General features: G+C 38.3%; 1 protein-coding gene across 2 annotated transcripts; it reads right to left on the bottom strand.

The window, feature by feature from the left end:
• Positions 1 to 956: 956 nt before the first annotated feature.
• Positions 957 to 11,299, bottom strand: mep1ba (meprin A subunit beta a). 2 transcript variants are annotated; one of them, XM_088078116.1, is made up of 15 exons: positions 11,180 to 11,253; positions 11,024 to 11,051; positions 10,559 to 10,609; positions 10,426 to 10,469; positions 10,093 to 10,171; positions 9,869 to 9,986; positions 9,210 to 9,388; positions 7,989 to 8,207; positions 6,243 to 6,392; positions 5,428 to 5,643; positions 4,470 to 4,726; positions 4,131 to 4,341; positions 3,483 to 3,656; positions 2,221 to 2,489; positions 957 to 1,645 (listed from the first exon to the last, which is right to left on the bottom strand). In XM_088078116.1, exons 1-15 carry the CDS (start codon positions 11,219 to 11,221, stop codon positions 1,643 to 1,645), a joined length of 2,040 nt encoding a protein of 679 aa, XP_087934242.1. In that variant the 5' UTR covers positions 11,222 to 11,253; the 3' UTR covers positions 957 to 1,642. The 2 variants fall into 2 exon arrangements, with proteins under 2 accessions (XP_087934242.1, XP_087934243.1); XM_088078117.1 differs by having other exon boundaries at positions 959 to 1,642; positions 11,180 to 11,299.
• Positions 11,300 to 12,100: the final 801 nt, after the last annotated feature.

Genomic DNA, 12,100 nt, shown 5'->3' with positions numbered 1-12,100 from the left:
TCATCCCACCATGCACCGAGGGTCTGTTTACACGGCAACGGTTCTCGCATGAAACGTCACATTTTTGTGCAGAGGCATTTTCACAAAACTTCGGGCACATGTCAGTGTGCTAAAACAGAATACACTTAACTCAGAATCCATCAGCAAATGCTATAAAGACGCTGGAAAATAAAAAACGGTCAGATGTCCTATCACAATGTTAATGAAAGTAGAAAAACTTTGTGTATCTGCCGCATGACTGGGATTCGCTAAAAACTTTAATAGATTCTTCTTTGACCGTTGCAGATAATATCAAATATGTGTGCAGAAATGCTTTTTGGTGTTGAATGGGACTTTTTTTCTAAATCAACTCTTTAATGCAAACTGTTCAGATGTGTTCTGCCAATTAAACGTATTAAACTAAATATGCAGCGGCCCCTCTGTGGTTTGCTCTTGCTGTCATTTCACTTTTCCAAATTTGTTTCAGCTGAACGTCACAGTTCCCTGGAGCTGATTGGAGGGTGATGCAGATCACCTGCTGTGCAGAGTGTGACTGACTCCATGATGAAAATTTAGAGCAGCTTGGTGCATTTTGCCTCTGGACCAATCAGGGTGTGGCGACGCCCGTTCTTCAGGGTTTAACAGAGGATCAGAAACACCCGCTCAGGCCTTTCTGATCCTTTATCGACCCAGTGCACACATCATTTTTAGCAAATATGATGTCAGGAAGAAACTGCTTTTCTGGTTGAGGGTGATTTTGAGCTCTCTGAAACAGAGGTGGAGGAAACACTAAATACTTCTTTTTCATTAGGTTACCTGCATAAATAGAGATCTATCTGTGAAAGTCTTGTTTGCCAAACAAAAATCTGAAACCTCCTTTATACAGAAATGTTTATGATCATCGTTAAAGAGACTTTTTTTTCGTTGTGAAGTCACTTTAGTGTTTGTGTGTGAAGCTTAGTTTGTTTCTGAAAATAAAAAATGAAGTTATGAGTCGTGATCTCCCCCCTGTGCAGCCCCATCACCCAAAATAAAGTTTTGACTTGGCCACTTTTTTTTTATTTTCACATTTGTTTATTTATGTTATGTTATTTATGGGATGTTACACTTAAACATGATCATTACAAAGCTTGCTTCAAAGGCTTCACCAAACTACCAGGAATATAATCTGGTGGAGAAGATATTTATTTTACTAATTTATTTTTTCTGCCTAAAACAATAAGAGAAACAGCAGCTGTAAGACAAGCTGCAGTGTAACCGCTCAGATTATATCTGCACCGACAGTTTATGTCCAAACACACCAGACTCCATGTAAAAAAACAGTAATTTTAGGCATATAGAGCCATCACATTTTTATATCTAGATAAAGCAAGATGGTTTTATGAGATTCATTTTGTTTCTGTCAACTTTGAATGACGTGTGTTTTATGTTGATAAAACTGACGTATATTTAAATGAAGTCTGGTGGGTTTGGCAAAAGTGATTTCAGAGCTGGTTTAACAAAAAGGATCTTAAACATGTATGCTGTAAGATTTTAATTCTAACATCCACATTCAAATTATACATGAAAAGGATTCATAGATCCCTCAGTGGTGTGCTGTCTCCTCTGGTTAGTGCTGACGGCTTCATGGAGCAGTGAAAGATGGTAAAAATGTGTTCGGCTGCTACTGAAATGAAACAGAGAGACAATTAGAGCAAATTTTTCAAACACTATTAAACTCTGACACTTGGGAAGAGGGAAATTAGCAACAAAAGAAGCAATGCCCCAATAATTAGCAAGAAATAAGAAAAACTGCAAGAAATTACCTGAAATCTGTTCATAAATAAATAAGTAAAATTTAAAAAAGAGAAAAAAATGAAAAGAAAATTATCCAAAGAAGTGTGTCAAATATTATAATAATTTTGTAACATAATTATAAATATGTATTTATAATAACAAAATACATTTTTCCCCTAAGTTTTTAAAAATAAATTTCAATATTTTTCTAATTTCATGCAATTTGCGGAAAATTCCTTTCAAATTTGCTCATTGCCTTTTTTTCCCACGTTTTTTAAGAAGTCACACCAATTTTCTCGGGCTGCAAAGGTTTATATACGGTACATGTGAAAGGCGTCTGAAATTGAGCAAACAAGCAGCACAAGAAAAGTGACGTGGTTTTAAAGGGTTAAGTAAATGAGTTCGTTTTGGATGCATTGGTGAATTATTGCTCTGATGCAAAGAAGCGCTGACATTAACGCTCACCTCCATGAATCCAGGCATGTCCTGGATGATCACCCCCTCGCCGCTCTGCTGCTGCCTCCTCCTGCTCCTCCTCAGCCTCCAGGCGTTCCCGACGATCAGCATGGACACCACCAACATGGCTGCTGCCACAGACACCGCCACAGCTGTGACCAGCGTGGAGTTATTATCAGCTCCCTGCGGGGCGCCTTGGTCTGCGGCCTTCATCAGACCGGCGTCAGCGTGGTCTGCAGAGCGGGGGAGAGGCTGAGAGGCCAGCAGATCAGATATATCTGTAGACAAGAAAACAACAAGCGGGATGCTTCACAGACAGGCTGAGTGCACAGTATAGTTTGTGATAACCTGGTCTCGTCTGATCTGCGTTGTACTCGAAACTTTGGGAAAAAACGACCTCCGACTCAGAAAAGTGCAATGGAACAACCTTCCAAATCAGGATTCCAAATCAGTAACTCGGGCAAGATGCACTGTGCAATTTCCACAATGAAGTATTAGTACTTTTACTCCATGGCAAACTATGCAGGACTCTCCTAAAAGCTAAAAGAGAAAAAAATACACCAAAAGTTTTTTTCTTTAAAAATCAGCAAAAATGGTTCACCAATTTTTTGTCTTTAAAATTGCCAGAAATTTTTCAGTAAAAACAAATGACCAAAAATCTGAAGAAGAACCAAAAAAAAAGTATTGATGGTAGTTTTACAGAATATATGGTCTTAAATATTTGCCCCAAAGTCATGGAAATGTATTGGTAATAATGCACTAAAAGTCTTGGAAAACTCATAGAATTTTGTTTTTCAAACCTGAATAATAATATGATGTTCGAGGACCACTGACAATGTGGTCTCGTGTAATCCTGCGTTTCTTTGCACTCAAAATTGGGGAAAAAACGACCTTCGACTTAGACGAGTGCAATGGAACAGCATCCAAGTTAGGACTCCAATTCAGTAACTCGGGCAAGATCTACGTAGACCGAGTCACTTGAATTGGCGTCATAGCAATATGGCGGTGCACATGGTTTATGGGAAACAGAATTACCTGTTCATCAATTTTTACTTTCATGTGTTTGTGTTGTGAAACGTGCATTAAAACCTTGTGGTGGCATATTTCCTGCAGCTGATTTGTGTTTGATAGAAGTCTTTGCGAGCATGTAGAAGCCTCCTAGTGTACTCCTCGCATCTCTGTTAGCCACCTACATCAATAATCTGCATGTTGCCTTATCAGAATCAGAAAAACTGACATGTAATTATTGAGTTCTGACTTGCAGTCCGCACCTTCCACACTGAACAGGAAGTAGGCGTCGTCTCCTTTGATGTAGTTCCTGCTCTTCAGTCGGCTGTGGGTGAGGAAGGAACTTGTTCCGGTTCCTGGGCCTCGGTAGAAGTAGCTGCCATCAGACGCAGTCACTTTAGAGCCCACCTTCCTGGGATCGTCCCAGTAAAACTCGCCTGCGGAGAAACAGGCGAACTGTCTTTGTTTGACCAGCAAAACAACAAGTCACGTGTAAAGATCAAAAAGAGAGTCTAGCGAGCTGAAACCTCCGAGGCTGAAAGATGAAGTCAAAAGAAAGCGCCAAAAACTGCAGTTCCTCTAATGACCACTTGGGGCTGGCTCAAAGTGAGTCAGTCTCCATGGATGCTTTTTTTGAACAGCTGGCCAGAAAGTAAACCTGCAGTCCTGGTTTTAGCAGCAGCGTTCACATGCACACTTTTTCTCACTCTGATTGAAATCAATCTGAATCAGTCTGAAGATTTTGGGTCAACGATCTGGTGTTTACAATGTAATCTTTTGGTTTATTTGTTTTTTTTGTTTTTTTAATGTGAAACCTGAGCAAGTTTACAAACCAGTGTGTGGCTACTTTTGTTATTTTTACAGCCTGAGACGGTTCATCAAGCTTGCTTCAAGCTCCCCCCCTCTCTTACCGTCAGATGTCTTCTTGTCGGGGTCCGTGGTGACCATCCGGTGCATGTTCATTTGCTGTCTGATGTCAGAATGCTGATCCATCAGGGCCATAGTCGCCTGTTGCCATGGACACGGCCACTTCAGGTTGTGGTCGTTGGGGCCTGAGGTCAGGTGGAAGTAGGTGGCCATGTACCCCAGACGGTCACTTCTTCCGTTCAGGTACACGCCGACCTACAGATCACAGCAGTGTGAAGTAACTTTTACAATCACAGCAGAAATCTGTGCAAGCGTGTGAAGGTAATGTAATAACTCTGAATTTCTTTAAGATTGAGATAATAGAATATTTAAAAAGTATTCACCTGGAAGGAGTAACCAGCTGCTGACAGGAAGCGAGGGCTGTACAGTTTCTCTCCTGCTGCTGTGGTGGCCAGCAGGCGGGTGATGTTGCGGATGTGCCAGATGTGCTGAGGACACTTTGTGGACGACAGGTTGATGTCATCCAGAGAGAAACCTCCCTTTGAGGGATTATTTCCCCTCACGCCCTCAAAAACCACACGGGCCTTCTTTGTCACCTCCAGATTAATGTTGTGCAGCTCCCAGGAGCCCATGACACCTCCTGGAAAGAAAACCGAGAGCAGACATTAACGTCAGTTTATTTATTTATCTATAATTTAACAAGTTACACATATTTTTGTTTTACATTTTACATGTTTTTTAATTAATTTTTAATTTTTATTTTATAGTGTTTTTTATTTTTATTTTTAATTTTTTTTTTACAATGTTTTTTATTTTTATTTTTAAATATTTTTAATTTACAATATTTTATTTACAACTGGCATTTTACTATTAAAATCTTTTTATTTTTTTAATTAAAAATTCTAAGGCACACATTTTTATATTTTTACACACTTTAAACACTCACATTATACATACTTATATTTTAAAATACTTACATATTAGTGCTACTAGTTTTTATTATCATTATGTATTTCTATCTTATATTTTTTTGCTATTTTCTACATATAATTCTTTAATAAAGTATTTCTGATTCTGTGATTGAGGTTGAAACTGAAATATCTTTAGTTTTTTTATTTGATTTGAGCCTCTTTCACATTATTCCGATTATATTAACAGAACATATCAGCAAATCAGCAAATTAAATGGCTGTTATCAGTTGTTGTTGGGAGCAAAGATTTGATAACTATGTTTATTGAGTCAAAGTCGGGGTTGCCAAAGTCACAAACTTCCAAATCATGCATATGGGAGCTTTCATTATAATATATTGGAAAACACAATGTCTAATATTGCATCTGTTACCTGAAATGCTCTTGAAGAGCCTCAGTTTGCCGCTGGGGTTTGCCTCGTCATACTCTCGCACCCAGACATTAAGAACATCGTCAGCCGCCCCGCTGTTATGGAGGAAGAACTGCAGACACTGGGCTCCAGGTTTGGGGTAAAGCCAGCGACTCTCCAGCAGTGCCTGGGCACCAGGTTCAGCTTTGGCTGTGCTGAAGTGCATGAAGTAACCTTTTCCTAGAAGAAAACAGGGAAATGTTGGGCCTCAGAAGTTTGTACATTTATTGGCACTTCATTGTTGTCAGTTGAGTAAAGTCTCCTCCAGATCCGACAGCCTCAACTTAAAGTATATGAGCAGTAAATCTCAGAATTATCTTTCATTATATAACAAATAATGAAATAAACATGCTCTAAATTAGGTCTAATAAATCACTAATAAATTTGTATTTATATTCGAACAATAATTCATGTGTCTTTATATCCAGCCTGCACTTTGCACAGGTTATGCTATAAATCACCTTGTTTTTGCATATGTTCAGACAGCAGTTATCTAAGAGGCTCGATAAGGTGATAAAGAAAGCTTTTGCTGACTGGACAACAACACAGATGCGTATAATATCAGATTATACTGTATATCTATCTGCATTTTCCAGTGTTTCATTAATAAGTCACAATATTCAAAGATAAGAAGCCATTTTTTGGTAGTGCATAACTCCTACACTTGAGCGTTTGTAGATATATAAGAAGCTTTCAGAATCTCCAGTAAATATCAAAAGTAAATTCCAGGACTTTGAACACATTTCAGCACTATAAAATTGATTTGTTATGATTGTCACCTTTGCATTGTCCCATGTTGGAGAAGTCGGTCTGAGGCCCTCCGCTCACAGAGCTGCGATGCTCCCACACTGCATTTCCAGCACCCTGAATCATCCCGCAAATGTTCTCCTCCTCAAAGTTACAGCTGTCCACGAAAGTCGAAGACTTGGCTGTGGAGAGGAAACAATCACAGGTTTATCTCTACAAGACATTCAGCGATGTGGTAGAGGAGCACAGGTTGCCACATTTCAATAAAACTCTCGTCGTTCAAATGAAATATAGTAAATATTTTTCAATCAGTGTGACAGTTTAAGTGCTGTTGGACCCATCCACACCTGGAGGATGGCTTGTCAAGCTGCAAACTTGCATAGATCTGCTGGTGTTGGTTAAAATCTGTGTCAAATCTATAACTAAAAAAAACTGAAAACTGAATTACTGAAATAATAATCTGATAAATTCTTTTTTTTCTGAATTAACAAAATTATCTAATAAATTCAGAAAAACAAGCAAAACAAACAAATTTCCTCTATCACAATTCTGAGATAATTATCTTTTTAAAAAAAAATAGACTGATGATCTGTACCCCACATTAATGGAGGACACACATTTTTAAAATATTCATTTAAAACTGATGATCTCCTCATGTTTTTAGACTGGCGACGCTGTTCCTGCCTGTATCATCAGGGACCATGACTAAATGTAAGATAGGATGTGTCCTTTTAGAGAGTATTTTAGCAAACATCAGTATTGAAAAGACAGTGTAGATCTCTGGGTCTCATCTGCACTTCAGTCTAAATAATTATTCAGTGGAAGCTTGTTATGTAAGAGTTTTAAATCAGGACACCTTTGGTTAAATCTGTTATCACATATCCAGATTTTATTTGCCCTCAATGAAAGGAGATCAGAGGAACCAGATGCTGATATGTCACTGAGCTCCATCAGTCTGATGATAACTGAGGCTGAAACTGCAGGTCAAGAGCAAAAGCGCCGGCACATAAAATATAGTTATATCATCTCGCAAAACAAGTACAAGAAAACATGAAACGGAAAACAGCTGTCGACCTTCAACAGTTCAGAGTACGACTGATCTGAGATCTGATCTGGCTGCATGAAAGATAAATGGGAAATGGTATTGCTAAGGGCTTATATATTAGAGACTATGACCAAAATTATCAGTATGATTTATTGCATGTTAGTGTTAATGTTTAGTATGTTTATGCTATTGTTTGATGGACAGAATGACGCGTTAAAATGACTCACTGCAGTTGGACCCAAAGAAAACCCTGAAATGATTGCTGCATTATAAATACATGAGCATTTGGGGCATCTCCAGGGTATTCCCAAGGACAAATAAACTAGAGATTGTGCCCCAAATGGTTAATATATATATATATCAGCATAATTTCTTTCCAGACAAAATCAGACCTGCCTTGTAACTCAGTTAGGTTATATAGGACAAAAATCACTCCTAATTTGTACCCAGCTAGCACAACATGTGATGGGATGTGATTTTACCAAGTTGCAAGAAACATTTAAGTGTAATGTTCAAAGAGCATTTTAAGGATGCATATCATTTCAAATAATGTCCCTTGAGGTTAAGACATTGCATTGGTTGCACTGTACCATATGTTTGTGTCATGTCAGAACGTTTTTAGAAGCAAACATTGCTAGCTGGATAGGCTGATATAATTTATTGAAACTCAAAGTGCAGTTTCAGTTCTCAGCTACTGTTTAATGGGAAAAAATAACAAGTTAAGATGACTCACTGCAGTTGTAGAGTTGGTTGAGCTTGGCGAGGTCACTCGCACTGAAGCCCATCCTCTGACCAATCACGTCCATGAAGTGGGGGATCTTGGTGACGATGGTGGGCTCAGAGCCGATGTTGAAGGCCGTCTTGCTGTAGTGCATCACAGAGCCGTAGTCATAGGGAACGCCGAGAGCGTTGGACACTGAGTCATCGTATGTTCTGAAGTTGTGCTCTTTACCTGAGGAGGCCAATATTGGATTTTTATAAAGATGGATAGAGCAAGCTACTGCCAACTTCTGTAAAAATGGTAACATAGTATTCAGATAGAAGCGTGCATTTGGAGAAAAACAGAGACAATAATACAATATTTTATTTATTATAGGAAGAAGCAACATTGCAAAGCACTCTTTAGTGATTTGTCCAAAGCTTTTGACACAGTCGACCATGATGATTTAAATATTAGACTTCTGAGCTCAGGACTCTCAGATGAAACAATTGCTTGTTTATCAAACAATCTAGTAATCAGTCTCAGTGCATAAGGTATGATGGTCTGTGTTCTGATATTGTATCTGCCCTTACGGGTGTGCCACAGGGCTCTGTGCTAGGTCCTCTTTTTTTGTTACTATTTATGTGAACAACCTAGGTCAGAATGTGTCAAATGCTACTTTGTATTTATGCTGATGATACTGATGTATATGCAGCAGCTCTTGTACAGGCTGCTGAGAACTCAAAATGTTTTTTTGGTTGTTGAAAATACACTGCATGAGCTGAAACCCGATGGCATGATCTGGCAACCTGTAGACTCTTACATTGGTGCACCTTTATATATAAGGAAATTCTTGGTGTGCTCCCACACGACCTATTTTTTTATATCAAGCAGAAAAATACCATATAGTACTCATTGTGTTCTCAGGACCTCTTTATACTCTCTGTCCCAAACATTCGCACAGAAATTGGAAAAAAGGACTTTTGGGTATTCTGCACCCTCAGCCGGGAATTTTATTGCAGAATGACTAAAGGAGTTTGTGTCACTAAATGTTTTTAAGTCTGAAAGCAGATATTATCAGATGTCAATGTTTTCAGCCTGCCTGGTTGTGCAGCTGACTCCCAGAAAAATCTCTTTTGACTTACAAATAATGCTCCTTTAATGTAGATTTTAGAGATGCTTCATCTCAATGGTTAAATAAAAGTTAAATTTAAAAAAAAAGCTACTACATGAGGTGTTACTGATTAGTGTTACCAGATTCAATACGATCCCACATGATGGTGATGTAATCATCCCGGTCAGCTCTGGACTGCTCATGCCAGAAGCCCAAAGCGTGCAGGAACTCGTGCTCAACAGTTCCCAGGCGATCACAGTTTTTACCAATGGACAGCCGCTGCCTCCCGATACGCTGGTTTCCTACAGGGGAGGAACATCTATACAGAGAGGGAGAGCAAGATGCACTCTTAAATGGTCTTTTAACACTTTGAAACTTTGATTGACATCAGTTTCCTTGTACAGCAATCAGACGCCTTTTACAAGTATTTAAATCTTTGCAACATGATCAAATTGGTCTAATGTCTTTCAAAAACATGCTGTTATTTCCTGTTTTTGTACCGTTAACTTTCTTTCTTTTTTTTGCTAATTTCAGACCATATTTTTGCAACTTTGTCCAAATTTTTTGCCAGTATTTGGGTCATTTCTTGTGAAGTTGCTCACTGCCTTCTTTTGAAAGAAATCAAATCAATGTGCTCAGGTTTCAAAGTTTTAAGCTGCAGAGAAAAGGTCAACATTAAGATACTGCAGTTTCAGAACAGAAAAGCAGAAATGAAGAAAAGAAAAATGTGCATTTGAATTAGCACTGAAATACTTGTGTTCAATTGTAGAGTTTCTATGAAGTGAACAGAGCAGCTCACCCGCTCCCTTTGTAAACAGAGATGTAGTTCTCCTCTCCTTTCCACGGTGTGAAGTCGATGCAGGTCTTCAGCCTATACTGGTCAAATGCTTTCAGGATCACTCCCTTTGCGTTCAGTTCTACATGTTTTAAAGACAAAAAAACGTGAGAAAGCCTCTTAATTTGGTGCATATCTATAATAACAGATAGATAATGAATGTGAGTTCATGGATCACAGTGTGTTACCCAGACTGTCCTCTAGGTAGTAGGGAATGGTCGTTGGCCAGCGGTACTTTTCTCCTATGATGGAGTTTCTGTTAAATGTCTGATGGGAATGAAGAGAACAACAGTTTTGCCATAAGGGATGAATAAAGGAGAAACTGAATTAAACTTTAACTTCTGTCATTTACTCTTTAAAATACAATTTGTGCACAAAAAAAGAATAATGTGCTGACAATGTCCTATAGTGTAGAATTTAGACTCATATGTAAAACCGTACTGAAACACGTCTACATGTGCAGATTATTGAAGAATAGCAGCAGTCTTTTGGGTCTTTGGTGTCTGTGCACACAAACGTACTTCAGACATTTCGATATCTCCCTCCAGCAGGTCCAGTCCAGCCGCTGCAAAAAAAAAAAAAAAAAAATGTTGATCACCGATGAGACATAGTCAGATTATACAGTGACGAAAAACAAAAAATGTGTCCACAAACCTTCATTGATGTTAAACATGTCCCAGTCTTGGCCTTCATCTACGTCGATTTCTGTGGATGTAGAATCAACAATATGCTGCTCAGTAATGGGAAAACAGGATGCGTAAAATTATCATGTTAACATAATTATTATGTCTTAACATGGATCTATTTTTTTTAAATGTCCCGTGTATTTTGAAAATTATTTATTTTTTATTATTTATTTACTTTTTGAAGTCATTCCTTTTTATTTTGTTCCTGTTTTTAGTGTGTTAATTTTCAGGTCATTTTCTTTTCTTTTTTTAATTACTCTTTCTTTCTCTTTCCCTCTCTCTTTTTTTCCACAAAATTCTTGCAAATTTTGAGTAATTAATTGTTAAATTGCTCATTGCCTTCTCCCAATTTTTCTTGAAAAACAAGCATAATCTAACCTCAGTTTAATACATATACTCAAGTTTTTGTCCAACATTATAATATGTGACTCACCTGTGTCACCTGTTAGCTTGGCTGCTGCCTTTAAAATACACAATAAAATATGTCATAATCATCAGAATTATCAGCGTCATCACAATGTCACTGTTTAATATTGGAGATATGATATGGATGTTAATGTCATCCAAAAATGCAAATAAATAAACATACCAGTCCAAAGCCAAAGAACAGGATGGTCCACCTGAGTGCCATGTCTCCAGCTGCAGACACACACTCGGCCTCTGTGCTGCTGTGTCTGAAGAAATGCAGCTGCAGCTTGTTTTTGTACAAACGAAGAAACACTGAAGAGCATGCAACTTTCACATGAAATGATTTTTATGACTGAGGTTGAGGGAGATTACACACTGTCAAATTAATTATTAATTTATTGATTAGCTTATCTAAGTGTTGTAGCCACACTAATAAACATATACAGGTGCAGATGGTTTTCAGAGTTCAAACATGCAGGACACACACAGACACAACCTTACCTGACAGTCCAATTTTTGCACAGGCAGTTTTAACAAAATGTCATCCTCTATCTGGGGCTGAAAAATGTAACCAAGAAAGTTCCTTAAATCACCCCTTTGGGATGGCTCAAAGAGTGAGTAGGTCTCTCATTGACCCCCATGTTAAAATAAAGTGCTCCAGGGTGATATTTTTCTGTGGACTGGCACAGAAATCAGTATTGCAATGGGATTTTTCCATTGGATTTTCAATAATTGCAGAAAATAAGATTTGTGCCAAACAAAAGTAGGAAGGCCTCTGTATTCTCAAGGCAGGTGAAACAGCAAAGCAATAAGGAGGTGCTCTTTAGTTAAAAAAATGAAAATAGTTGAAAAAATAAGCTAAATCAAGGCACTGTACTTGTGATAAAAAGCTTAATTATAAAGGCTAGTTCATGGTGGAACAGATAAATCATGTTTTGGCCACACAGTGGCCTTCATCATGTCCAATGGGCCATTTTTGCAGATATCACCCTACTTCTACTCGAGTAAAGAAGCCTGGTTACACCAGTGGGTGGCAGCAGAGCGTCATAATGCAGGGTCTCCTGGAATCACTGACAGCTCTTCATGCAGACACTCTGCAGAC

The sequence above is a fragment of the Plectropomus leopardus genome, chromosome 5, assembly GCF_026936395.1.
Source record: "Plectropomus leopardus strain MGB_pleo_1.0 chromosome 5, ASM2693639v1, whole genome shotgun sequence".
Classification (NCBI taxonomy): Eukaryota; Metazoa; Chordata; class Actinopteri; order Perciformes; family Serranidae; genus Plectropomus; species Plectropomus leopardus.
Note: the sequence above shows the minus strand (reverse complement) of the source record. Positions and strands in the feature narration are given on the sequence as shown.